This window comes from Cantharellus anzutake (genome assembly GCF_015039405.1).
Source record: "Cantharellus anzutake strain C23 chromosome Unknown EI90scaffold_12, whole genome shotgun sequence".
In the NCBI taxonomy this organism is placed as follows: Eukaryota; Fungi; Basidiomycota; class Agaricomycetes; order Cantharellales; family Hydnaceae; genus Cantharellus; species Cantharellus anzutake.
This window is the reverse complement of record NW_024066962.1, coordinates 360899-388302: the sequence shown is the minus strand read 5'-3', so window position 1 is coordinate 388302 and position 27404 is coordinate 360899. Positions and strand designations below refer to the sequence as shown.

General features: G+C 48.5%; 9 protein-coding genes across 9 annotated transcripts; 8 read left to right on the top strand and 1 right to left on the bottom strand.

The window, feature by feature from the left end:
• Window positions 1-1975: 1975 nt before the first annotated feature.
• On the top strand, window positions 1976-2959 carry EI90DRAFT_3046890 (uncharacterized protein). The gene is made up of 2 exons (XM_039059507.1): window positions 1976-2091; window positions 2149-2959. The coding sequence occupies exon 2, from the start codon at window positions 2388-2390 to the stop codon at window positions 2583-2585; it is 198 nt and encodes a 65-aa protein (XP_038918771.1). The 5' UTR covers window positions 1976-2091; window positions 2149-2387; the 3' UTR covers window positions 2586-2959.
• A 239-nt stretch (window positions 2960-3198) lies between these two features.
• EI90DRAFT_3046887 (oleoyl phosphatidylcholine delta-12/delta-14 desaturase) lies at window positions 3199-4934 on the top strand. The gene is made up of 4 exons (XM_039059506.1): window positions 3199-3498; window positions 3590-3623; window positions 3807-4258; window positions 4323-4934. Exons 1-4 carry the CDS (start codon window positions 3248-3250, stop codon window positions 4804-4806), a joined length of 1221 nt encoding a protein of 406 aa, XP_038918770.1. The 5' UTR covers window positions 3199-3247; the 3' UTR covers window positions 4807-4934.
• Window positions 4935-5643: 709 nt separating this feature from the next.
• On the bottom strand, window positions 5644-7177 carry EI90DRAFT_2969309 (uncharacterized protein; the record flags this gene model as incomplete). Its single annotated transcript, XM_039055646.1, has 4 exons — window positions 5644-6039; window positions 6098-6275; window positions 6412-6711; window positions 6774-7177. 4 exons carry the CDS (start codon window positions 7175-7177, stop codon window positions 5644-5646), a joined length of 1278 nt encoding a protein of 425 aa, XP_038918769.1.
• A 2760-nt stretch (window positions 7178-9937) lies between these two features.
• EI90DRAFT_3119992 (uncharacterized protein) lies at window positions 9938-11491 on the top strand (the record flags this gene model as incomplete). Its single annotated transcript, XM_039063267.1, has 10 exons — window positions 9938-10016; window positions 10089-10112; window positions 10169-10290; window positions 10348-10455; window positions 10512-10632; window positions 10682-10984; window positions 11049-11108; window positions 11165-11242; window positions 11296-11316; window positions 11379-11491. 10 exons carry the CDS (start codon window positions 9938-9940, stop codon window positions 11489-11491), a joined length of 1029 nt encoding a protein of 342 aa, XP_038918768.1.
• A 2233-nt stretch (window positions 11492-13724) lies between these two features.
• On the top strand, window positions 13725-14960 carry EI90DRAFT_3014359 (kinase-like domain-containing protein; the record flags this gene model as incomplete). Its single annotated transcript, XM_039056773.1, has 5 exons — window positions 13725-13967; window positions 14023-14082; window positions 14136-14438; window positions 14484-14681; window positions 14742-14960. The coding sequence occupies 5 exons, from the start codon at window positions 13725-13727 to the stop codon at window positions 14958-14960; spliced, it is 1023 nt and encodes a 340-aa protein (XP_038918767.1).
• Window positions 14961-15988: 1028 nt separating this feature from the next.
• On the top strand, window positions 15989-17965 carry EI90DRAFT_248478 (kinase-like domain-containing protein). The gene is made up of 6 exons (XM_039053107.1): window positions 15989-16264; window positions 16337-16978; window positions 17039-17212; window positions 17276-17350; window positions 17407-17604; window positions 17663-17965. Exons 1-6 carry the CDS (start codon window positions 16106-16108, stop codon window positions 17921-17923), a joined length of 1509 nt encoding a protein of 502 aa, XP_038918766.1. The 5' UTR covers window positions 15989-16105; the 3' UTR covers window positions 17924-17965.
• Window positions 17966-20408: 2443 nt separating this feature from the next.
• EI90DRAFT_2912998 (kinase-like domain-containing protein) lies at window positions 20409-21254 on the top strand (the record flags this gene model as incomplete). Its single annotated transcript, XM_039054482.1, has 4 exons — window positions 20409-20597; window positions 20654-20728; window positions 20775-20972; window positions 21036-21254. 4 exons carry the CDS (start codon window positions 20409-20411, stop codon window positions 21252-21254), a joined length of 681 nt encoding a protein of 226 aa, XP_038918765.1.
• A 1797-nt stretch (window positions 21255-23051) lies between these two features.
• Window positions 23052-24702, top strand: EI90DRAFT_3046865 (kinase-like domain-containing protein). Its single transcript, XM_039059505.1, has 7 exons — window positions 23052-23299; window positions 23350-23415; window positions 23474-23644; window positions 23697-23771; window positions 23828-24025; window positions 24079-24502; window positions 24553-24702. The coding sequence occupies exons 1-6, from the start codon at window positions 23069-23071 to the stop codon at window positions 24346-24348; spliced, it is 1011 nt and encodes a 336-aa protein (XP_038918764.1). The 5' UTR covers window positions 23052-23068; the 3' UTR covers window positions 24349-24502; window positions 24553-24702.
• Window positions 24593-25783, top strand: EI90DRAFT_3046861 (uncharacterized protein). The gene is made up of 3 exons (XM_039059504.1): window positions 24593-24721; window positions 24775-25131; window positions 25210-25783. The coding sequence occupies exons 2-3, from the start codon at window positions 24837-24839 to the stop codon at window positions 25377-25379; spliced, it is 465 nt and encodes a 154-aa protein (XP_038918763.1). The 5' UTR covers window positions 24593-24721; window positions 24775-24836; the 3' UTR covers window positions 25380-25783.
• Window positions 25784-27404: the final 1621 nt, after the last annotated feature.

The following is a 27404-nucleotide window of genomic DNA, read 5'->3' as shown; positions in this document are numbered from 1 at the left end:
AAAGTAATTACCTTGGTTTCACGGTGGAGGTCTTATTGCTCGTCTAGAGTCCAATGTGCATCTATCAGTGTTCATGATGGGAATTGACTTCCCCCAGATTCACCTCGGAGGCATTTTCTAAGCTAGCTTCTCTCAGGGGAGTGCGCATTCTTTGGTCTAACTAGGCTTCGCTCTATTTGAAGGAGATTGTAGGTCGCCCCGCGCACCATTGACTCAATCAAATCGAATGTCGACACAGTTATGTCATATGCAAGTCGGACCACGCATCATATTGGAAAAATGACTTTACTTGTTGGAAATGGGAACTGCAGTCTTGTTGACGGTTTCCAGCGGGTATGGCCGCTATGCTCCCTGGGCTTCGGATATACGAGTCGGGTGTCAAAGTGTTCTGTGATGCTCTTCACCATTCAAGCACCCTCCCACCTTCCAAATGTACTTGAGCTCCCTACTATACCACTCTCAACCGCCAATCCCATTCCGGCCATAGTACAAGCTTGGCTAATGTACATCGAACAGTTCGGAGTGGATCACCCATCGTTCGTCTCGATAACTTAACTAAGGCCATTGAACCTGGAGTGACAGTCCGGTTGACTCAGTCCAAATTCATTTCGCAGTCATTTCTACTCAGAACTCTCGGAGGCACACGGCGACCCACTGGCCTAACCGAGCTTTATCCCATCGAGGCTGGGATCCTGCCCAATACGTGATGTTGCGTCCCAGAGCCCAGGCGGGCATTCATTTCCCCTCGAACAACCCCCACATATGCCGGGTGAATAACCCATTGAACCCACTCGCTGGTTCCCAAGTTGGGGTTCATATGTAATGACGAGATGAATAGATCTAGCAGACGGATGCTTGAAACTTAATGATAACGACAGGCTTTTACGGTTCGGAGGAATAGACATCCGAATCTGTCACTATTTTTGCTATATAGATCTACGTAGCTAGAAATCGAAATGAGACCAGGTCAAGCACGTACCATTTTGTGTGAGAAATCGAATGTCTTTCTCTCGCCTCTTTGCATCTGCTGACGGAAATAGCAGCGCAACGGCACATAGCTAGCTGATATCATCAACTCACGGCCAACCCTAGTGGACTTTTTCACCAAATCACTTTTATTTTAACAAAGGACAAGCCTCCCTGGTGTTCGGTTCTGCCAGGGAACAATTTGAAGAGGATTTTCAAGAACGGTCCTCCGTGCAAGGGGAGGATCCATGTTTTTATTTTTATCCAAATGGATAGTGAAGATAGATGGACATCCGATGTCGATCACCGCGGCAACCGGTTCCAATGCCCGGTTCTGTTAGCCCCTAAATGCTCCGCGCGTATCAAGGACATTACAGAGAACTGCTGCATAACTCCCTCTCATACCTTGAGAGTTATCCTCTTCCTCTTCATCCACGAATCAAGGAGCTGACCTCAACACCGGTTGAATCTCGATTTGTGTCTTGCGCATCTATGCCAGACGACCAGCCCCACCAGGGACTCGAAGCGTCAATGACGCATGGGAGGATACGATATAACAAACAAGACTACATTGGCTAAAATGCCAATCAGTGGTTCAGAGCATACCCACTAATATCGGAGGCAGGCTCGAGTGCTGGTGCTAATGCCACCAAGTGCGTGCGTGTAGCCGCTGAGAAAAGATGAGCTAAGTAATTACAGCGGTGGAAACAAGCCCAGCGAAGCAATATGAGGGGTGCAAGGACGGCAATCGTCCAAGCCGTCATGATGGCGCGTTCGCACGAGCGCCCTCGGAGCATTTCCCTGTCCTCAACTTTCGCCAAACTAGTGACTCCGACAGAGGAAGAGTACACGACAAAGTAGTGCGTCTGTCCCTGTGTTGAACCAAAAGGCGGCAGGGTGTAGTGGAAGAGGTGACCAGAGAAATCAGAGTGAGGGATCAGAGTGTTCAAAAGGTATATATAATACGTATACGGTAACTCCCGCAACACCGGATCTCGGATTTGGTTGGCTTGCATCAAAAACAGCTCCTGAGGTTGAGCCGTTGCGTCGTTGTGCCGGTTCGGAACACGGAAGCAGGCTCCATGAAGTAGATGAAGATTATGTGCGAATTAAAATAGTACATATGTAGGTCAGCCATGAAATGAGTCAACAAATAACGCTGACGAATGTGCTGAACCACAGCGCTCACTATGATGTCGCTTGGATGCTTTCCCACACACAACTCCTACAGTCCTGGGGAAAGTGTAAGGCAGTGGTGACATCATGGGTGATGTTACGAAATGGTTGGGGTATTGCAAGGTGGGATCGTGTACGGATCAGAGAAGATACTAGGATAGGCAGGATCGAGTGCTGTAATTGAACAAGTCCTTTGAAGTGCCGGTTACTTCTTGACTCACTTGTGTAGCGTCTATCCACCCAAGATGGGTGCACGTCGACCAAGAGGACGCGAAGGCATTTCACAAATGAAAGCACGAACCATGAGTGCCCTCACAAGATTCCCCTCGAAAACGGGATTCCCTTTCGGGCACAGGGGGGATTCGGAGGCCAGGCTCCGCCCAGTTACCAATTCGAAGCAATTGCCCCCACGCAAATTGGGTCACCTTCTTCGTTGTCAATAAGCCAAAACAGTCAAGGCGTGCGTTTAGTCAACGATGATCCATCGTGACCTGGCCTTGCGGAAGGGCAGGACTTTCGTCCCTTTGACAGAATGGGCTTTCCTAGAATCCCAGACGGCAAAAACCCCTGGGTATGGGAGCAAAGGCGCAACTGCACCGGGAAGACTGTGGAACCTCATAACCAATTCTCACAACGCGAAGGAATAGAAAGGGGAAAAAAAAACCACGTTTTTCTAGGCCAATTCAATTTGCCCATTGAGTACTTCCCTTTTTGAGATCTCCCCCCAAAACCCCAAGCAGAAATTTAGTATTCGTATAAAATACTTGTGGTCCCTTCAGCACGGCCTTGTTCTCTTCTCTCCTCCTTAGAGCAACCTCTCCCCTCCCTTTTCCTTTCCTCTCCGTTAGAAAATAGAAAAAAGATGACCGACGCTACGCTCAGGCAGCGTTCGAATCGCAAGGGTCAGGTCCAAACGGACACTGAACTCGAGACCTTCGTCGTCCCCAATCTCACCATCAAGGACCTCTTGAGTGTCATCCCGTAAGCCTATCATCCCCAAACTACCTCCCACACTCGCCAGCTAACCAAAAAAAATTCATACCCACTGTGTCAAAGTCCTCACTGCTTTGAGCGCAGCACCCTCCGCTCATTCTCCTATGTCTTCATGGACATAATAATCATAGCCGCCCTCGTCAACGCCTTCCAAACAGCCGATCTATACATCTCACCAGAACACATTTCTCTTCCACACCCTTTCCTGTATCGGATCGCTAAATTCTGCCTCTGGACGTTTTATGGATTCTGCGTTGGTTTGCCTGCGACCGGATTGTGGGTTCTTGCCCATGAATGTGGCCATCAGGCCTTTTCGCCCAGCAAGACGATCAACAATGCTGTTGGATGGGTTTTGCATTCTTCGTGAGTTCTAATTTTCTCATATGTTGTGTTCGCGTTTGGATATTGCCTATCGTTCTGGAGGCTGACCCACATCTTCATTGCCTTCCCGCAGCCTCGGTGTTCCATTCCACTCGTGGCGTATCTCTGTGAGTACGATCCTTCCAGTTCCTCTATCGCGTTCGCACACACACGTCGCGTGTTCCCCAATTTGCTGTTTTTGCATCCGGCTCGGAGACAAGACTTCTCCCCAACGAATTCTACACATCCTTCTTACATAAAAAGAGTTGCCATCACAGCCTACTTACGTTTGCCCTCACCTTCGTATATAGCACGCTAAACACCATGCTCATACCGGCCACATGACCGAGGACCAAGTCTTCGTCCCCAAAACCCGATCAAACCATCCTTATGGCGTTCCCAAATTCAATAAAGAAGGCGAAGACCTCCAAGGTTCCCACGTCTCCATTGGAGTCCAGAACCAACTTTGGGAAGCTCTAGGTGACTCACCCATCAGTGCCGTCCTATGGTCCACGGCGCAGCTTTCACTTGGTTGGCCCTTGTATTTGACGATCAATTCGAGCGGTCAAAAGTGGTATCCTCGTGGAACGAACCATTTCAATCCCTGGGCGAGGGCGTTATTCAAGACGACCGAGTTGGGACAGATTTTGATTTCGGATGTGGGAGTTGCGCTTTGGTTGGCTGGGATGTGGTATGGTGCCAAGACGTATGGATTGCATAACATGCTTTCGTATTACTTCGTTCCGTATCTTTGGGTTAACCAGTGGGTTTTGTTCGCCTCGACACGTTTTTACCATGCTAATGGACGTTCTTCCTTCTCTGTGTAGCTGGCTTGTGATGATCACTTTCCTCCAACACACTGACCCTCTCCTTCCTCATTACCGTGGCAACGCATTCACCTTCCCCCGCGGTGCCCTTTCCACTTTCGACCGTAGTCTCATGGGAGGCCCAGGCATCCTAGGAAGCATCATGGGCTGGTTCGGAGCCACCCTCACACACGGTATCTCAGAGACCCACGTCTGTCATCACGTCTCTTCCAAAATCCCCCATTATAATGCTTGGGAAGCGAACGCTGCGTTGAGGAAGAGGATCTCGCAGGAAGGAATCGATTTGGATGGTGGTCCCGGCACCTGGGGCGAGGTAGTAAGGATCATTCAGGAGTGCAAGTTTGTGGAGGATGAAGGGGATGTGGTATTTTATAAGAATGCGAGAGGGTTTGCGAAGAGGGTCGCTGTGTTCAAGGAGCAGAGCGCTTCGGCTTCTGATTCGGGGATTGATGTTGATGAGGAAGGGGATAAGAAGACTGCTTGAGAAAATGTGCGGTTTCTTGTGTGGTTGTTCTGCTTTGATGATTACATAGGTCTTGCTTTTTTTATCCCCACTGCTCCTTATGAATCCTTTCACGTCCTCCCTTCATCCTCTCAGACTCTTCAGTGGTGTGGGCGCAGGTGGTCGTTGACACCGAGTTACTTGATCACTTTCCTCGTCGCGCATTGTATGCATGCACCCCTGGTGATGATGGTTTTTTTCGCCGTGCATGTCACTTTTCCTCACGCATTTATTTCTGTAGATGATAGATTGAGAAGAAAATATATCTCCTTTTTCCGCTGAGCTCGAGAGTCAAATCTGAGTGCGTCGACATTCTTAGCGGTGATTGCATGTAGCCGCGCGCCTCAATGTGAATTCATTTGAAGGACTCCCTCGTGATTTATACTAGCGCGGTACAACCAAGTACAACTTCCTATCCCCTCACCACTGAGGAAAGCGATTCCATGATAAGATCACGTAATACATCGAGATTCCGTAAGAAATCCTACAGCACCGTAGGATTATTGGAAGCAGGATTTTGTCAATTATCGTATCATTTCACAAACTGTCACTTCGGGCGTGCTGGAGGTTGAGTGGAACAGGATTTTAGTCATGTCATTTGGCAGACTCTTGCCACGGCTTTGCTGGAGCACGATTTTATCATTTCGGGAATCTTAGAAGTCAAATGGGATTTTTATTCAGTATCTAAGCACATCCCAAGTCTACCGAGGTGAGGACAACGATATGATGGAATTCTAATGAAATAATATGGTAGAAATTTGACGTTGGTTTGCGCGCATATAGCACCCGAGTGAGATTGCGGTAGTACTGGTACAAAAGCTAGAGTTCGCCTTGCTGGGACATGTTTGTGGCTAGTGAGTCATCTGTAAAGACGGTGCGAGCCCAGGAACCGCTCCGGTCAACTATTGCCCATTGAGGTTCTGTCGTACCAACCCGGATGCGGCCAACCACTGCACAGATGGAGGCTAAGTCCACGATTTCAATGTATGATGTCACAGTCTTGAAATATGTCAGCTCTAGCGTGGCATCGCGTCCCTGTGTATCACAAGTAGTTATGACAGCGAAAAGGATGGTTTCGGGTTCAGAATTGTTGGATATGGGGTTCGGTGGGATGGTGCAGTGAAGGATATATTCAAGACGCCCATAGTAGACGGTACGAACAAAATCCTCCTTGGCCCGAGGCCGGTGGGCATTTGCATCGGCGAATAATTCATACTGTCATAAACAAAGTAGCACACTGGGTTAGTATGCAAACAGAGGTACAATCACTTACATGAACGAAAGAAGCATCACGGATGCTCCGCTGGCCATTCTCCTGTGCGACCGCCCCTCGAATAAGATCACCTCCATTTCCGATGCGAACTTTCCCCCCAGCGTGGCATCGTTTGTGGGAGGAAACCCAGCCATGACTTGATTGAGCCACCGAAAGAGGTCTTCGAATGCTTAGCGATCTTTTTTCGAATTTTCAGGTCAGGGATGTATTGTTGGACGACAGGGTTGCGTAAAAAAGAGATTAGATCTAGATAAATGGGGGAAGTTGGTCAAATCAAGTAGAATGAGGGATACCCACAAGCGGATTTCGTAAACCGTTTCTCATGTAGAGATGGGACATTCATATCCCGTCTTGCTGGCATCAATTCAGCTAGGTTATATCGGTTGATAACCTCGAATAATTGCGCTGCCTGGAACTGTCTCAGTGCAAGGCAGGCAAATGGTTCCTTTCGAGACTTGATGGCAGGTAAGAGTGAGCCACACCACCGTTCCATGATGAAGGTCCAATTGTTGCATGGTGGGCCGTTATTTCGAATATCATATGGGATGTGAAGGAGTGCGTGCAAAGTGAGGGGGCATGTGGGTAACCGCTGTGCTGAAAATTGGTAGTAAATACTGGGAAGCGGAGATGCTACTTTGTGAACAAAACTTGAGCTCGAGCAATGAAAGGAACTCACATTTCGTATTCTTTCACATATTCAACAATGTCTTGTTCAAGCTCATCTAGACCTTGTTCTGTAAAAGAATACTGGACAGTACGTTTAAGGATCGAGTTGAATTTTTTGAAGTGCCTGTAATACTTGGGACGGTTGAATCGATTTCTGAGAAGATAGGGTGCTATGTGAATCATCCAGAAAGCCCAATCCTCGGCTGTGAAGAGGTGCTTTTCTGTCCAGATGTTGGGGGTACGACATCCAAAAGACGAAGGTATTGTGTTGCCAGCTAGAGCAGTTTCCAGTCCGATTCTTTCCCAGACATTGTCCGGAATACGGTAGCTTTCACTTCCTTCGTCCAAGCCTTTATATTTGCCTTGCCACAGTGCAACTAAGTTTTTTGAGTGGTTTTCTAAACAGAGGTGCATCCAGTCGCGGGGGAAAGAGCGGAAGATTGAAACAGACGGGAGCTCTGTGAGTACACTGCTCCCATTGATGCCAGATTGCTGTTGGATCTTATTAAGCTTCGATTTTACGCCTCTAGCACTGCCTTGAAGGGAATTGATCATCGAGAGGGTGTGGTGATAATCGGACTCAGAACGGAGCAGACAACCCGGCACATCCCAGTATGTATCACGGGTTTGCAGCTGATCACGAGGAGGCGTGTGAGGGACGTAGTAAGTTGTCCCACCATCAAGCTTCCTTACACCCAGACTCCTTCCCAGTCGCTCACATGATTTCTCCGAGGTTTAGCCGCAACTTACGTTGCCTCCGAAATCTGTCGAGCGACTGGTACAACTTGCAACACGTGATGTTCCCACGCTAAGTTGTAATGAGTTGTACATAGGTTGCGGAATATAATGTTTAGTATTTACGCATGCGGTCATTGCACCCAACCCAACCCGTGGAGACTAAGGGAGCACATCCAGGGTTGTGAAGTCAATATCCGGGTGTGCGCGAAGTTTAACAGTTTATATATTACTTGGTTACCAGTCACTTATTTGTGCCCAGTGGCATAAGTGGTACAGCATTAGCTGAGGCTATGCAGTTTTTTTAAGTGGCACATGTTCGATTCTCACTTAGGAAAACTTTTTTCGGGCTCTCCCATGGAATAATTGTGTGAAATGGTTGTTTTCTGTACACTAAGGAGTGGAGGGTATGGAAAAAAAAGTTTTCCTAAGTGAGAATCAAACATGTGCCACTTAAAAAAACTGCATAGCCTCAGCTAATGCTGTACCACTTATGCCACTGGGCACAAATAAGTGACTGGTAACCAAGTAATATATAAACTGTTAAACTTCGCGCACACCCGGATATTGACTTCACAACCCTGGATGTGCTCCCTTAGTCTCCACGGGTTGGGTTGGGTGCAATGACCGCATGCGTAAATACTAAACATTATATTCCGCAACCTATGTACAACTCATTACAACTTAGCGTGGGAACATCACGTGTTGCAAGTTGTACCAGTCGCTCGACAGATTTCGGAGGCAACGTAAGTTGCGGCTAAACCTCGGAGAAATCATGTGAGCGACTGGGAAGGAGTCTGCCTTACACCCATAATATGGCAAACTGGGCAAGGAGAGATGCCATTAGGGCCTTTAAAGTTCATTAAGTGCTTCATAGCAATCATGTCGCCATGGAAAGAAATCGGGTAAGCATGCAGCTTGAAAGTCTCGTCGGAAGCTACATCCAATGCCCATTCTCCTAGAGCTAGTTTCTTGCAGTCATCAACAAGTGGTTGTAGGAAGGAATTGAAGTCCTTCGGCGCTTTCGGTCCTGGAATTATTGCAAGAGGAATGATATTTGAAAGTTTGGTACGTTCCTCGGGTGGCAGGTTGAAGTTGATTGCAATAATAGGCCAGCAAGTCGCACTACCATCACGCTGGCGTTTGAATATCTGGAACCCATCTGTCATGATCCCCAGGGCAACATCTCGAGGGTCACTGAAGAAGCAGTGCGGATATTGCTGCCCGTCTATCTGCACCTGTTGTTGCAGTAGACCAAGATAGTGAATTCCGTGGAAGACATCATCAACAGTCCGCGTGTTCAAATCAAGAGTCCCACGATAGTTTGAGAGCTCAGCGAAGTGTTTGTTGAGATAAAGGGCCTTGAGACGAGGCCCTATTTGGAGATAATGGAAGGTATTGAAGGGAATACGGCTGTTTGGTCTGAAGCGTGGTTGGCTGCAGTATGGACAAGTGTCAAGGTTGGAAAGCTCAGACGAGAAGCAGCAGCAACTGTTGATACAACAGTCATAGGAGTGTTCTAGTACATGAGAGAGCCTGGACATATGAGAGGAGTGGAGTTGATAAAGCGATTTCAATTGCAGTTCTTCGAAACGCGACCGAATAATGTCATATGTCGAGTTGGATATGTTACTGCGGATCAAAACATCAAGCATCTTGAGGTTTTGGTAGTCCACATTGGAAAGCGGCTGGTTGTCTAGATGTTGATAGATTTAGCTGATGATAAAAACCACGGAAATAGGGTGTACAAAATTGGTTATATCGCCGTAAAGTCGCATCTGCTTTATGTCTCTTGACAGCTTCCATCCATCCATCCAGAGATGTTTTGTTGACCCCTGAAAACTCTTCTGATTCATCATCGCTGCAGGGTCTGGTATTATTCTGGCTGTTGCTTTTATTGGTGTTCGGAGCAAATGTCAGTGAAGGACCATATTCCAATTGCTAAATGGAAACATACGTAATTTCGCAATCATTATTATAATAAACCTGATCCTCCGACGTCTGCTTACATTCACAAAAGTTTTCTTCATTTTCCTGTGGTGAATTCCTCATGGCATCAGGGAATTCCTTCACAACGGGGTTGGGAGCAAGCCTCCGTCTCTTGTAGTGGTTCTGAGGAATTGGACGATTTAAAAGACGTGACCTCTCTATTTCACGACACCTACGGTCCATGCTACGTGAGTGCCTAGGGTTCCGAGGCCCGATCGCTGAGATCCTGTGGCGCCCATAAGCCATTATTAGCCCAAGAGTATGATAGAGCCCAGAGAATCCAGGTCTGAAGATTCTATATCTCTCAGAAGGCAGAGATGATCCAGTAACGAAAAATATGTCTGTAGCTGTCAGCTGGCGAAGAGCGCGGGGAACGTGTTGTTTTGTTTTGTTTGGTCCTGTTGTGGGCGAGAGCAGATTTGACTTCACTCCCAAATCGCTCCACTCCTCATGCCTTGCAGCAAAACCCAAAAACGCACGCTTTCTGGCCTCCAACGCGAAAATGAACGGCTTGAGAAGGAGCTAGAAGGTGAGTTCATTCCTGCCTTCACCTCCAAACACGTAGATCTTGAAGCCCCTTGCAACCGATCACATTGTCTAGCTATTCAGAAGGACAGTAACGCGTGTAAGGCATAGTACTATTGGGGTATTAACTAACCTAATGTGTTGTTGTGTCCTTAGTACACCAGAAACGCGTCCAAGAGCAGGTACCACAGCCAATGGGTTGCGCAGATCGTCTTCGTGGTGGGTTCTCCCTGACTGAGGCAATGGGGATTACGAAGGACGAAATGAATCTTGTGAGAGTGAGTACTGAAGCCTTTATTTTTACACGATCCCCTATGTTGACAAACCCCTGTAAGGAATCTGTCCGATCCTCTTTGCATGCAAATCTCGGGGGGCCATTCAAGAATGGCACAGTGAAATATGATTCCATTGACCTTGAAGTACTTGGGTCGATCAGAAATGATGTGAGCATATCGTATCACTCTCAACACTGTTATACACTAATTTTGGCATCATGTAGATCGTCAAAGAACATCCATGGATTAAATCAGACTACGAAGGAGCCTGGCCCGTTCAGGCCCTAATTAAGACGGCAATAGAGAACCGCAAGACAGTCATTCGACGCAACAGGCAGAAAAAAGGTAATGTTTTTCCTCAGTCTCTGAACCATGATTCCACTCTACCATACAGGCAAAAGTGTCAAACAGACCCCAAGACCAGCAAATGCGACTCTGCGTCGCTCTTTAAATAGAAGGGGGATCAGTACTGAAACAACAAGTGGCACCAAGCTGAAAGACAACCACGTTGAATTAGAAGACAATGTTGATTCGGATGATGAAGCCAGCGAGTTAGAAGATCATGCAAACTCAGATGAAGATCGCACCAAACCAGATGATGACCACACCGAGCCTGACAATGACGATTCCGATGGCAATTCCAAGGACGTAGGCAGTCGCTGGAGTGGGGGGACCCCTCGAAAGACACGAAGGAATGGTGAGGATTTTAATCATAGATATTTCCCACTGGCACATGTGTCACATCTTTCCCAATCACATAGCGACGAGGACAAGGCAGTCTCTGTCCACTGTCCACACTCAAGTCAACCGTCCGATCAAAGGTAGGCTGTTGGCCAATCAAGGTACTCAAGGCTTCTGTACCGAAACTTCCGTCTAGAAACAAAGGTTGCCAAAAGGATTCGCTTGCTTGTGACCTCTGAGGATAACTACACCGACGATCCTATTACTGATGAAGGTGAGCAGAATTACCCTGTTCTCAATTTAATCCTGCACCCCGCAATCACATAGACTTCATCCAGCCCCTTAAGCGTAAGTGTGATATTGGCCTTTCCCTTAGATATAGCTAACATTGGCTCCGCTGATGTGGATAGGTCGCTCTTATCCCAGTCACAACAACAACAACAACAACAACGACAACGATCATATAAGCGGTGATGATACTGGTGCTTCCATGCCCATTGCTCAAGCTAAAGTATTTGCTTAATTTTGTCATCAACTGTAGCATAGTTAATTAACATTCATAATAGTGTCACTACCAAAACGCAAGTCACTTCCTCGCCCACTCTTTCAGTACACTCATTTTCAAGTAGCTCGTGCCCTTCAGAGGAAACTCGCCCCTTTGGATGAGGAGAATGTGGCAGATACCAGTAGAAAACATCAGAGGCTCCGTGACAGGTTGGATGCTAATCGGACTCGCGCCAAACCAGGTGAAGGTACTCACTCACTAACTCAACCCATTGCTCATAAATGATTTCCAGGCACTCCCTACAGCCGCAGTCCAGAGGACAGGACTAGGCGCACGAGCCTGAGGAACTCAGGTCAGCAAGGAGCCAATGTCAAACGAGGCAGAAGTAGATGCGCGAGTCTGAGGAGCTTGGGTCAGAACACTGGTGACAAACAGGGCAGAAGTAGGCGTGCGAGCCTGAGGAGCTCAATCCAGAGAGGAGATCGTTCGTTGATCCCATTGCATCTGATGTACACTTACTCCAAGTCTTCTAGGTTAATCATGCTTACTGTTTCGCATCGCAGCTTTCGCCAGCACCGCATCTTCTTGTCAACTCCTTCTGTCGCATCAGTCCCCTCGCACTTCGTTACCTGCCCTCACCGCTGTTGTACCACTAGAATTGCTGTCATCGAACCATTCATATCTCCATCATTTCCTTTCACATCTCAAGCCTGAATGTAATATAGATACCGTGCGTGCTGATGTTCCAATCAAATAGTATATTATCCCCGAAGATATGCAATTAAGTCCTGAAGCGAAGCAGGATTAGTCCAGCTGCTAGAAAGACACTATCATGAATTTGTACAGGATGAATTGACTAAATCCCTTGCAACACAAGATTTTACGACAGGATTTTGATCAAATTGGTGAAAAAACCCGGATTTATCACATGTAGCAGGCCACGAAAAAATCGTGTTTTGTGGTAAAACTTCCATCTCATATCGTCCATGATTTTATCATGGAATCACTTTCCTCAGTGTCACAGTCTCTTTCGCTTTACTACCAGCTTGCTACCAGCAATAACGGATAGTGGATGTTTGGGGAAATGTTAAGGCATGCTATGCCTGTCCATTGCAAATGAGAGAAATGCTCAGGTGTGGAATCCAATAGCGTTCCTTGCCTCACCCCCGTGCCACCTGCCACCTTCAAGGTTCCCTCCGCAAGAACCTTGGGCTTATCCCCCTTCTGCTGGGCCACTCTCTTTCTTTACACAAACCTTTGAGTCACCCCTCGGGGATTCCACCAAGCTATCCTCGGGGGCCTTCCCCTACGAGAACCCCTAAGCTACACCCCTCCTCCCTTCGGACTGGTCCTTTATCTGTATGGCAATTCCGTTCCAGGGATTCCGCCAGTCTTCAATCTTTCGCGTCCCATATCAAAAACCCTCTCAGCCACGTGATCCGCGACCTCAGTGTTGCGCAGTTATCCGAGTTTATAGTTGCATTGTAAATCGAGTTCTTCGGGGATGGTGACCTGAAGAGCTCGACTATCTGCGTTAGCCGAACTTGAGGATATTGCAATAAGAGGCGTGCGGTTCCTTGTGAAATTCCCTTGCTCGGTGTCCCCTGTGATGATTGGTTTTGCGTCTATCCTCTGCGCCTATCCTTTATCCTCTCAGACTCTGCCTCTGCAGTGGTTGGTCGCTAGGGATTGAGTTGGTCGTTCTCTTTTCTCTCTATCGTGCATTGCATACATGTACCGTGGTGACAATTCCTCTCGCCATCCATGTCACTTCCCTCACGAGTTTATGATAGATTGAGAAGAAAATATATCTCTTTTGCCGAACTTCAATCCATGAGTATCAACGCTCATCGTTGCGGTTGCGTGGCCGCGCGCCTCTTCCCTAATAGGATTCATTTGAATGCCTGCCTCGTGTTTGACGGGTGCTGACCTAGTATAAATAACCCCCACTATGTAAGTAGTCTCTCCAGACTTCTTTCGCTATACCACCAGTAATAACGCATGATGGAAGCTTCTCGCCAGCGTCAGACCTGCCTTACCTGTAGAGTGCGACAGAAAAGATGTCCAGGTGTGGAGCCCAGCAGTGAATCTTGTAACGAATGCCGCCGACTCGGTCTCCAATGCGTGAGGTCCCTTTCTAACTCAAATAAGCACCACGCTCAGTGTTATTCAGTTATCCGAAGCCCGCATAAAGAACTCAATCCGATCGCAGGTCAAGCGGGTGAGATCCAGCCGTCTTCCAGTCGGCCCAATGCCCGCCCACCTTTTACCCCCCGACTTTCCACTTGCCAGCTCTCTGCCACCCCCTAGCCCTCTGCGCGGTTCTCTAAGGGAGTTCTATGTTGCACCTGTAGATGAGGTTGAGATGTTGATTGCGTTTGACTGCCCTGATCTCACCCAACATATATCATCGTTGCACCAAGTCGACAAAGGAGGATATTCGCTTGTGTACAAAGGTACATGGGAGCGTGGTTCACCAGACACTCAGTCCCAGGTCGGCAATTGTTTCTGCCCGGCTTCAACTTGCAACTGATTCAAAATGGATCCAGGAAGTTGCTGTGAAAGTGCTTCACGTGTTGGATACAGACCCTGAGGCAAAACGCTGGAAGGTGAGTAGGCCTGTGGAAGGACGATATTACCAAAAATAACACTCGCACTGTAGCGCCTGAAAAGAGAAATGCGAGTATGGTCACGTCTAAGCCATGACAATCTTGCTCCGCTACTCGGCTATGTGTATTATCAAAATGGCCAGCTCGGCTTCGTCTCTCCATGGTATACAAAAGGGAATGCAATCAACTTCATCAGGAACCATCCTGGTGCCAACAGAGACATGATTGTGCGCGTCATTTTGGTTATTTTTTTATTTGAAGAGTTGATGGACATTCCTAAGTGTGTGGACGTGGCCTCAGGATTGGAATATCTTCACTCACAAAACCCATCAATTGTGCATGGTGATATCAAGGGAGTAAGTGGGTTGCCTACTTTTGGAATTGATATTAAGGTTTTTTAGCAAAATATTTTGATCACTTCGGATGGACGTGCTTTGATCTGTGATTTCGGCCTGTCGATGATCTTGGACGATAATCCCACTGGATTTACATCTACTGTGATTGGAATGACCATTCGCTTCTCGGCACCTGAATTACTGGATGGGGGTGAGAAGACGGTGGAAGCTGATGTTTACGCTTATGGGTGCACTTGCATTCAGGTGAGAGCTCCAATTTTCGTTGATTGTTAATTCTTACGAGTTTGGGACTTTTGCACACAGATATTACTAGGGAAATCACCGTATGAAGATATCCGCAGCGACATGGCTCTGATAAGAGCAATTGCAAGTGGCACGCTGCCCGTCTCTCCTGAACAGCTCAAGGAGTGCGATTCATGCCTCCCTCTTCATATTGTAAATCAATGTTGGAGTAGCAAACCGTGCGATCGACCAGGGGCTGTGGAATTGGCTAAAGCGTTTAGGGGTGCGTTTGGCTTGTGAAACTTTCGAGGCCAAATTACACCCTAGGTTACCTCTAAAGAGTAGGGGGATTGGAGAGCACTTCGAAATACCACTATCTGCGTCGGAGGACTATCTCCCCCATGGGCTCGACCAACCTGTCCACAGTCATTTTGACTTTAGTCCCTTTTTGTTTGTGATGCCAATTTATTTTTCGCATCCAGACACGATGTCAACACAACACACTTGCTTCACTGTGCCACATACATATGTACTTTCCCTTCTTCCCTTTGACTATCAATATCTGGGACCATTGCTTCACTTGTGATGATACACCGAAAGAGTCGTCTGGAATATCGTTATTTCTTATATAACATCTTACCCCGGCCAATCAGCGAGTTCATCGCCTTGATCATGCTGATGTGCGTTCGTCATTTTTTCCTATCTGTCTAATTGGCTTGTGATGATCACTTTCTTCCAATACGCTGACCCTCTCCTCCCCTCACTACCCCGCAGGCGCATTCACTTTTCCCTGCAGAGCCCTCCCCACTTTCGATCATAACATTATGGGGGACCCCAGGAAGCATCATGGTTGGTTCGGACCCACCCTCACTCTGCATCTCAGAGGCTCACGTCTACCCACGTGTCTCCATATAACGTCTGGGGAGCGAACGCGCGTTGAAGAAGTGGACCACGAAGGGAGGAATCGGTTTGGATGGCGGTCCCGGCCGTGGAGGGAGGTGGCGAAAATCATTCAGGAATGCAAGTTTACGAGGATTTGGTGTTTTATAAGAATGCGAGAGGGTTTGCGAAGAGGGTTGCTGTGTTTAATGAGCAGAGCGCTTCCTGCCTCCGATTTGGGGATCGATGTTGATGAGGTTTTGCATCTATCGGACGCATCGACCGTTCTCTTTCGTCTATCGTGCATTGCATACCCGAGTTCATTTCCGTAGTTGATAGATTGAGAAGGACTTTTTGCTGAGTTCCAGCCCTTGCATGTGGACGTTCGGCTTTGTGGTAATTGCGTACAGCCGCCCGCGCCTCTTCCCTGATGGGGATTCATTTGAATGCCTCTGTTTATAGCTGTGCTAGACTGGCAGTGGTATAAGACACGTACCTTACTAGCCTACTGGCCTGGCCCCTTCAACCTCCCCAACTTCCCTTCGCTAGACCAGGAATAACGCAAGATGGAAGTTTCTAGGTTGGATCGGAGGGGTGGATCGGGGAAGTGCTATGCCTGTATGATGATGGGGAAAAAATGCGTCAGGCTGCCCAATGTCGTCTCCTGCCATCAATGTGCTCGATACCATATCGCTTGTCCGGGACGTAGACCCCTTCCGACTCAAGTGAGCACTGCGCCCACTCAAATTTCCAGATGAACCAGATACGACGTCTGCGCACTCACAACCCATGTATAGGATGAATGGACGCTTGATGAAGTCCGTAACGAAGTCAGATCGTGGATGGCAAGCCGACCAAAGCGAGAGAACGCCGCGATATTAAATTTGGCAGAGATTTTCCAGCGATATGAGCCCCCCCGCCCCTTACCTGCTGACCCGTCGCCCACCGACCATCTTCCCACTGACCGTTCCGTCCTCTCTGGGCTACAAGCCAAGTTTCGGGCCCCCAGCCCTTTGCATGCCGACCTTCCACCAAACCAGGACAACAATCCTCAAAAATCTTGTACCTCTTCATCTCGGAGGAGCGCGGGTCGGGTTCTCGGCGGCTATGAAAGAGGTTTGGCCAGAAATCCCCTTGCGACTCTTCCCCAGCCCTCTACATATCATCCAACCGAAAGTCGTGTCGATCCTGTAGTTGAGGAGGGTATTAATTGCCCTGATCTCACCCCATATATCTCCATAGTGCGCCAAGTTGCCGTAGGAGGATACTCGCTTGTGTACCAAGCCGAATGGGAGCGTGATTCGCCAGACATTCGGTCCCAGGTCAGCGAACATCTCCCCCAAGCAACCGATTCGGAATACACGAGTCAGGAAGTCGCCGTGAAATTGCTCCACGTGTCGGATACAAAAGATTTGGACCCCGAGACGAAAAGCTGGAAGGTAAAGTAGACCTGAGCAAGGACGATAGTGCCAAAGTAAATAACGCCTCAGGTACTGTAGCATCTGAGACGAGAGATACGAGTATGGTCACGTCTAATGCACGTCAATGTTGTTCCGCTGCTCGGCTATGTGCATTATCAAAATGGCCAGCTTGGCTTCGTCTCTCCATGGTATCCAGAAGGGAATGTAATCGACTTCATCAAGAATCATCCTGATGCTAATAGAGACATGATCGTGCGTGTTATGCCTTTTATTTCTTATTTTTGAGGCTAGGAGGATTGATGAGCATTTCTCAAGTGTGCCGATGTAGCATCAGGATTGGAACATCTCCATTCACAAAACCCATCGATCGTGCATGGAGATATCAAGGGAGTAAGTGATTTACTTGCTATTGGGATGGTTGGGATTCTGATATTGGAGTCTTTCAGCACAATATTCTGATCACTTCGGATGGACATGCTTTGATCTGTGATTTCGGCCTGTCGAGGATTTTGGACGACAACCCTACTGGACTTACATCTACAGTGGTTGGAATGACCCTTCGCTTCTCAGCTCCAGAGTTACTACATAGTGAAAGGAAGACAGTGGAAACCGACGTTTACGCTTATGGGTGTGCTTGCATTGAGGTGAGAGCTCGAACTCTCATTTATCGTTAGTTTTAGTTTTGAGACTTTTTCCGCTCAGATCTTACTAGAGAAGATGCCGTATGAAGGTATCCGCCACGAAGGGCCCCTCGTAATGGCGATTGAAAATGGCACTCCGCCTATCTCTCCCCAACAACTTAAAGAGTGTAACTCACTCCTTCCACTTCGTATGTTAAGTAGATGTTGGAAGAAGGAACCGTCCAGACGACCACGGGCTGAAGAATTGGCCGAAGCATTTCGAGGCGCGTTCGTGAGCCATGCAAGAACTCGTGCACGTCTTGATGATCGGCTGCAGGGGTGAAGCTCATGATCGTTATATTTTGCCTCTCATATCATTTCCCTCGACTAATTCACCGGCACCATTTTGTTCGCTGGTGAAACCAATCACCACACGGACGCAGGGGACCATTGAATCGACCACTTTGCTGGAGCATCTCGAGACACGCCCGTGAGGCGTACAAAGCCAGACAATCGCTCGATCCCGAATGTGAGATCACGGATATCAAGTGCGGGATGCAGTGATGTTAGTCTCGGCTCTGATAATGCACTATGACGCTCGTTATTTTCTTCATACGCTACACACAGTTTCACATGTTTCATGAGGACTATTTCCTCTAGAAGCTTAACATGATCCGAATGGGCAAACCGATAGCAGTCATAGCGCAGGTGAATAGAGGAAATAACAGCAGGCTGCGCACGGAGGCAACTAGGACAATTGACACAGCATTGAACGTAATACAAAGGGGAGAAATAAACACCGATGTGTAACGGCGGGTGTATAGCTGGAGCAGCTCTGTGGTCTTATACCAGCCCCCAAAAGACAAAAATCGGCACGTCCGATCATTTTAGCATCCTCTATTGAGCCCAACTCGAAGGCAAGACTCAGGCAACCACACGCACACGGTTTTTAGGGATGCGTTTGGCTTGTGAGACGTACGAGGCCGAATCAAATCAGTTGGAGAACACTCCGAAATATTACCAATATCGGTACAAGCTTGATGTAATGGACCATCTGTGCATATTTGATCTCAAGGGGTGATACACTGAAGACTCGTCTTGAATTCGTTGTTTACTGTAAGGACTTACTTAACGTACGCTGCTCGGCTCAATGCCAAGACAACCATGCTCCAACTTGGTCCGACGAATCGTTCCTCCGATTTCAAATCCGAATTGCTCAAAGTCGCGATCGTGAACGCTCACTCATGATTCACTATCAAGACGAACGAGTCGGGAAGATTTTGATTTCGGACTTGGGCATTGCGCTTTGGTTGGCTGGAGTGTTGTATGATGCCAACATGATTTCGCTCCGTCAATGAGTGAGTTTCAATTTTTTCCTTTATCGTGCTGGTAGACGTTCGCTTTTTCCCTTGCCTATCTAGCCGGCTTGTAATGATCACTTTCCTCCACTACACTAGACCGACGTCGATCTTTTCCCTCCCGCTGTTGCGCGTTTATGCATGCACCTGGGTGATAATTTCTTCGCCATCCCTTCCCTCATCAATTTTGCCTTTGTAGAGATACATTAAGAATATATATACTAACCTCCAATCCATGGGCGTCGGTTGTCTGCAGCCGCGCGCGTGCACCCCTATACCCTGCATTTGAATAGCGGCTGTGCGTTGAGGCAAACTACCTTGCCACTTCTCCCTCTATATAATATTACAAAGCCATAGAGGCTGGAGTCCTGCCTAACTTCTCCCGCCATTAGCCTCGTTTCACCATATCACCAGCAAAAACGCATGTCGGAACTTTCCCGCCTGGGTCGGAGCTGCGTCAGATGTCGATCGGGAAAAGTGCCATGTTCAGCTGCAAAATCTGGTGGCGGCCCTTGCAGCTTATGCACCCGGTTAGGAGTCGTCTGTGATTTTCACCCTCCGACTCGAGTAAGCACTACTCTCAGTCATGTCTCTTCAGATGAATGAGGCACATGATCTGCACGCTCTCATCACTCATTCCACACGTATAGCGTGAACCGGTCCCAGGTGAGGTTCGCAACAGAACAAGAACCCACAGAGGGAGACGGAGGCGGGACCCGACGGACGATTTTCCGGTGGCTGATCCTGAGAGCACAAGGTCTGATCCGGGAGCCATCGACCTCCCGAGTGCCGGCCTCCTCAACTTTGCCGACTCCTACAACCCGTCCCCACTCACATGGGACTGGGATGATATTCTACGCGGCAAGAACCCATCTGATGTCTTTGATAGGCAATGCAGTCCTGTTCTGTGGGTTGATGAGAGCGGCCAAGTCGCAACCCCCCAAGCAGTTCATGTCGTTAACTACCCACGCGAGACAATTGAGGCTAAGCTGGCTCCATTTGCTAGGCTAGCTAATTTCAACCCAATGTCTGTCCCGGAAGCCTTCGATCTCCCTGACCTCAGCTCCCTTGACCTTCCCCCCATCCCCCCTAACCTCCCCTCCCTCGCTGCCCTCTCTGCGTTCCCACCCGATCCGGTGGTCACAACACCCCATGCAGTTTCTCCCGTCAACTACCCGGGCGGGAGCCGTGTTGCTTCTGTATGTGAGACAGTCGAGGCTGAGTTGGCTTCGTTTGATTGCTATAATCTCACCCAACAAATCTCCTCGATGCGCCAAGTCGACAAAGGTGGATACTCCCTTGTTTACCGAGGTACACGGGTGCCCAAATCGCTGGACAGCCGGACTCGGACCAACTCCCAGTTCGCTGTCGATCCTGAAGAAGTTGCCGTGAAAGTGCTCCATGCAGTGTCAAATCCCGAGGCCAAACAGTGGAAGGTGGGTAGGCTTGTGTAAGAACGATACTGCCAGAATGACGCTTAAACTTCAGCGCCTGAAAAGAGAGATACGAGTGTGGTCATGTCTGAGCCACCCCAATTTAGTTCCGCTCCTCGGCTATGTAGATGGTGACAATGGCCTTGGTTTCGTTTCTCCATGGTATCCAGAAGGGAACGTTATCAACTTCATTAAGAAACATCCTAGTGCAAGCAGAGACATAATCGTGGGCTTCATCTTTCTGTTTCTCATGTTGCAAGAACTAAGGGACATCTTCCTAAGTGTATCGACGTAGCTTCGGGACTAGAATATCTTCATTCACGGAACCCACCGATTGTACATGGTGATATCAAGGGAGTAAGTGGTCCACTTGCTCTCACGTTCCGATGTTGAAGTGTTTCAGCAAAATATTCTGATCGCTTCGGATGGACGTGCTTCGATCTGTGATTTCGGCCTATCGAGGATCTTGGACGATAATCCTACTGGATTTACATCTACTGTGGTTGGAATGACCCTTCGCTTCTCAGCGCCTGAATTACTGGATGGGGGTGAGAAGACAATGGAAACTGATGTTTACGCTTATGGGTGCACTTGCATCGAGGTGAGAACTCCAATTTCCATTGATTGTTAATTTTTATGAGTCTGAGACTTTTTTTGCACCCAGATATTGCTAGGGAAACCACCGTATGAAGATATCCGCAGCGACATGGCCCTGATGAAGGCGGTTGCAAGTGGCACGCCCCCTATCTCTCATGAACAGCTCAAGGAGTGTGACTCATGCCTCCCGCTTCATATTTTAAACCAATGTTGGAGTAGTGGACCACGCGAGCGACCAGGGACTGAGGAGTTGGCAAAGACGTTTAGGGATGCGTTTGGCTTGTGAGATGTGCGAGGAGGGGGCTGTTAAATCGATTTGCTTGCTAAAGAAGGAGAGCACTTCGAAATACCAATATCGGACCATTTTCCCCACGGGCTTGATGTAATGGACAACCTGTACATATGCAGTCACTTTGGTATTAATATATTAAGTAGTCCTTTTTTGTCCTAATTTCACAACACGTTGTCGTCACGTACCTCCTCTGCTTTCTCCCGACTACTTATATCTGCGAATTCATAGGACCATCACTTCACTTATGATCTCAAGACCGAAGGTTGTTTCGCTAAAGACTCTGCACCGTACCCTGTCTCTGTGTCCCACTGCTCCGACGAGATCCCAGAATACCATGGTCACATCGGAAACATGAGGGTCAGTCTTCGTTCCCAAAGACGCCACCCAATGGAACCATCCTTACGCTATTCCCAAACTTAACAAGGGGAAGATCTCCAACAATATAATCAAAGGAAATATCCAGTCTGGCCCTCAGTAAACCCATCTCGGTATCCTTATCTATTGCTGCGTCACAGGGAAATTAACAGTACTAGTGCTTTCAAGTCACTCTTCCTATGAACCCAAACGACCATGCACTAAGGATCGGGCTGAAATACATTGAGGCGCGCTGCAAGGTCACCTCACATTTAACCTTGCACCTCCATTAAATCTGAGTGCCGCACCCGATACTATTTTGTGTCCCACTTGAAACCAACACAACTACACTCCAGCGCTCCAACGTATACAATGTTGAAGGCGTATCTCTGTAAGCGCGATCAGTCATGCCACACACGCACACACACATCAGATTCCAACAATTTTGCATAAACAAAACTCCAAAACTTGTCACCGCAACGAACCCTAATTTCAGGCAATCCTCTCATCATATTCGATCGCCCATGAGATGCCTACCTTCGTATGCCTGCCAAACACCATGCTCATGCCGGCCGCATGGCCGTTGTCGCCTAAGGAGCAGTACCTTCGGCTTCTGATTCGGGGATTGAAGTGGGGGATAAGAAGACTATGTGGGGATAGAAGGAAAACCTAACCATAACTCTAGCGAGATATGGCATGCTCCAAGTTCACACATCGTCTTCTCATCCCCTACTGCTGCTGATGAATCCTTTCACGTTTTCCCTTGGACTCTGTAGTGGCATGTGGCGGTTGGTTGTTGTAGGTCAACTCAAGTCGGCTGTTCTTCCGTGCCTCTTTCGTGCATCACATCCACGCACCGTGGTGATAAACGTTTGCCATACATTCACAGGGTTACATAAATACATGAAGCGCCGCTGTAGCCTCCTGCCTGATCAGGACTTATTCAAATAGCTGACTAAAACCTCGTGTTCGACAGCTACCGCATAGGTTTCCATCCCAGAAGATTTCCCAATATACCGCCAACATAATCTACGATGGGCTGCTGCGACTGTCTCATCGGCATCCTCTGCTGTCCCTGCTGGTTGCTCATGTGCTGCTGCAGCCACGACCCCGAACCGGTGCGTGAACTCGGCCCCAACAGGCCAAATAGTCCCATTCTGAGGGGTGATGAAAGGAGTTGGGCTTACCCTCCTCAACCCCTGCCCTCGATTAATCGCTTAGAAAACCCTGCTGCTTCTGTGAGTGTAGTAAAGGAAGCGAGGGAGAGGGGGAAGGAGAGGGTAAGGGAGAAGATGGTGAGGAAGGCGAGGGAAGAGAAGGAGAGGGAGGGAATAGAAAGGCAGGGGAGGGAGGTGAGAGAGGTGACAAGGGAGAAGGCGGCGAGGGAGGGGAGGGGGGAGAGGGAGAGGGAGAGGGAGCAAAGGGCGGGGGAGAGGAGGAAGGTGAGGGAAGAGATGGAGATGGAGGAGATGGAAAGGCTGAGGGAGGAGGCGAGAGAGATGGAAAGGCAGAAGGAGGTGGTGGCAGGGGAGGAAGGGCCGGGGAAGGAGCCAGAGCCAGAGGATGCGACTATGTTTGGCTGCCCTAACCTCACTCAACATATCTCTTCAATGTACCAAGTCGACAAAGGAGGATACTCGATTGTGTACAAAGGTATATGGACTCCTGATTCACTGGGCACCCAGGTCGGCATTTTTTTTTTCTCTTGGTTGGAATTAATTCTAAACGCTTCCAGGAAGTTGCCGTGAAAGTGCTCTTGTCCTATGCAAAGGACTTAAACCCCGAGGCAAAACGTTGGAAGGTGGGTAGACCTGTACAATGATGATAATATTCAGCCCGAGGTAACACTTGGACCTTAGCGCCTGACGCGAGAAATACGAATATGGTCACGTCTGAGCCATGTCAATCTAGTTTCACTGCTTGGCTACGTGAATGATGACTATGGCCTTGGCTTTGTCTCTCTGTGGTATCCAGAAGGCAATGTAATTAATTTTATCAAGAATCGTCCTAGTGCCAACAGAGACGTGATCGTATGCATCATCTTCCTATTTCTTACTTCGAGATTGATGGACATTTCCCAAGTGTGCAGACGTAGCTTCAGGATTGGAATATCTTCATTCACGGAACCCACCGATTGTACATGGTGATATCAAGGGAGTAGGTAGTTTGCTTGCTTTGGGAATGGTTGGGATTTTGATACTGAACTCCTTCAGCAAAATATCCTAATCACTTCAGATGGACGTGCTTCGATCTGCGACTTCGGCCTGTCAAGGATTTTGGATGATAAGCCCACTGGATTTACATCCACAGTGGTCGGAATGAGCCTTCGCTTTTCAGCTCCCGAATTACTGGACAGTGACGAGAAGACAGTGGAAGCCGACGTTTACGCATATGGGTGCGCTTGCATTGAGGTGAGAGCTCCATCCCTCGTAATCTTTGGCGAGTTTGAGACTTTTTCGTCCAGATCTTACTAGAGAAAACACCGTATGAAGATATCCGTGGCGACGGGGCTGTTGTAATGGCGATTGCAAGTGGCACTCTGCCTATCTCTTCCCAACAACTTAAAGAGTGTAACTCGCTCCTTCCACTCCGTATGTTAAGTAAATGCTGGAGGAAGGAGCCGTCCAGACGACCACAAGCTGGAAAATTAGCCGAAGCATTTCGAGGCGCTCTCGTGAGCCATGCAAAGCCAAATCAAACTCCTACACATCTCGACGATCGGTTGCGGCCGTGAAGCCCGTGATCTTCCTCTCATATCATTATCACTTTCTTCGCCAATGGATACAAAGATGTAGGGGACCGTTGTTGACTACTTAGCTGGTTGTGAGCCATACGAGCACCCAATATCGAATGCGTAATCACGGACATCAAATGCGGGGTTCAGCAATGTCAGTCTCAGTTCTGATTCATCATATGCTATATACACTATCTTCCTTAGCCAGCACCAGAGGCTTCGAGCGTCGATCGAATGACGTCACTTTTCCACTTCATTTCCCATGCTGATTTCAAATTCTCCACAACTGATTAAACGTTGGCGAGGGGTGGCCCAACGTGGTTTTGAGAGGACACATCTTGATTCCGGATATGGCACCATAGATTGCATAGTCTGCTTTCACATCATTTCATTCGGGGTCTTAAAAGCAGTAGATTTTTACTTAACTCATGTCATCTTGCTCGTTATTTCCCTTACCGTCCTGACAGGATGTTCCTACACGGCTGGTGATGATCGCTTTCCTCCGACATACCGGAACAGCTCTCCGCACGCCACCATGCGAGCGCATTCACTTTTCCTCAAGGAGATCTCTCCCCCGACACCTCATAGAAGGCCTGAGTATCCTACAAAGCATAATAGGTTGGTTCGGGGCTAGCCTCATACATGTCTGCCAACATGCCTCTTCCAGCAAGCGAATTGAGGAAAAGACAAAAGAAATTGATTTGGATGATTGGCGGGTGCGTTGGGTCATTGCATTCGGAAGTGTAAGTCTGGACGGTGCAAGGTTTTGTAAAACGCGAGAGTCTGCGAAGGGATTGGGAGATTGATATTGGTGAAGGAGAGATGATCGAAAGTGTGCGGTTTGTTACAAAATGCGCTCACTTGGTCGTGCCCGTAGTCAAGCTCCTGCTTCCGTGCCCGCCTTTCACTTCACCTCAGCTCGCCGATCGTCCAACAGTAGACTATTGAAGGTCGAGTTGATTTCCGATTCCTATCTGTCGCGCATCGCATGCTTGCATCACCATGCGCCTCACTTTCCCCCGTGCACGTGAGTTTGTTCTGTAGTAAGTAGCACGTCTAAGATGCTAGATTGAATTCTCGCCGAGCTCCGATCTATGCACGTCCACCTGTTCTGCCACATGCGGAGCCCTCACCAAACCAGGACTGCGATTCTCTTGGTGGTGCCCTCACGCACATCTCTTCTAAAACTCTCATGGCAATGCCCAGGAAGTGGATGCTAAGCCGAAGAACGTCGCACAGGAAGGAGCTACTAGTAATTTGGATAGAGAAGTAAGTGGGCAGAGGCTACGAGAATCATCAGAGCGTGCCGGTTTGTGGAGAATAACGGAGATGCACTGCATTGTAAGAGTCCGCAAGGGTGGGCTACTTGTTTTGAAGGCTAGAGGGACCTGGCTGCTGAACTGAGGATCGACGTCAAGAGAGCAAGATCCTTTGTCTGAAGGAGAGAAAGGAACTGACCCGTTTCCACGCCACTTTCACACCGGACCGCCTGCCTGTCATTCTTCCACCGAGTTTCAGTTGACAACTAGTATGATCTTTTTTCCTTCCCCATCTCGACCACTTACTGCCTGCATCATGTACTTCACGATTTCCTGGAGATCATGTTGTGAGAAAATGAGACACCACTTTCGCTAGTGTTAGTCAATCCTTTTTTGCGAACCCCAGCCTCTACGTATAAACTCAATTGAGTGACTCTTCGACTGACATGGTCCAAGCTCGTTATTGCCTTCTCTCTCAGGTTGCAGCATGACCACCGTAGCTGGTATGCACACAGGCACACGACAATGGCACCCGAACGATAGGGTGGTAGTGGTTCCAGGATGTTGTGCGAACGGCTGAGGACCATTATGAATACCGGTCATTATTCAAGCGGCAATTAAGATGCTTACCGACGTACAGGGGAAGCACTCGTTGTCCAAATCCGATTCAGGGATATAGTGGACCATTTGCAGGAGACGCCTTACTGCTATCTACTTTGCCACTGTCACCGAATATTTATGGAGGGTGATGTGCAGTGAGATTCGGTCGCACGTCCTGGCCCCTTTTCAATCCATGGGGATGCCGAGGGCCTCGATAAGACTCATCAAGACTCGACTAATTGTTAAAAGACATCGAAGGAATGATTAGGCGCTTGACCACGAACACTCGAGGAGAAGGTAGTTCACAGTTGCCTTGTCTTTAGCAATATGGGTTTCAGAGAAAACGGCAGCAGGGCTACAGAGTTTCCCAACAGAGTGATTTGTGATTACATGGCCCGGGAGGGGTAAGTATGCATCAGAGTCTGGGTATGCATATACTTGAATGAGATGAGGGAGCGGCATGATCCTCAGATAGCGGTGGCGCGCGGCCAATTAGAATTTCAAAAGCATAAATGAACCCTGGTAGCGCGCGCAATATGAGTACAAAAGGGGAACACCTACATCTGCCCCGCCGCATCCCCTCCCCTCAGCAACGCAGCAGGATGGTTCCCCACTTCCGTCGAAATGGCCTGGAATGTCGTAGGCCTGGGACTATGGAATGTACGGTCCACCGATTGCAAGGAAAATGGTGTCAAGATTGGAAATACTCCCTGCGCACGGCCTTCCCTGGCTTCTGCCTTTGCCACGGGTGCCTCAGATATAACGTTTTGTGTAGGGGTCCGGGCGACTGTCTTTCCCAGAGACTGACTGCCGGTGGAGTCTCAATGGATCCGGGCGGTTCTGCAGGTACGTCGATATAGGGGGTTTGCAGTGCATCAGGGTCTTGGCGCCTCCGCACATACACAGTGACACGTAGCATAAAATCTACAAAGTAATGTATAACTATCTCTCTGCATACTAAAAGCATCTTTCCTCCACGCCTCCCCCCACAGCAGACGTCGGCTGGCTTCCTCGCTGAGGCAGGGGCGCACTGCATTGGGGCATGGGCACATTGGAAGGACGTGACCCCTTGGGCAGATTAAGTGTTCACTGTTAACTTGCCGCCCGTGATATTGAGGGCGTGGCCATAGCGCCAAGGCTTGATCAACAGATTTAAGGCAAGGGCGCAGTTTTGCGTCATTACCGCAGTGAGAGACA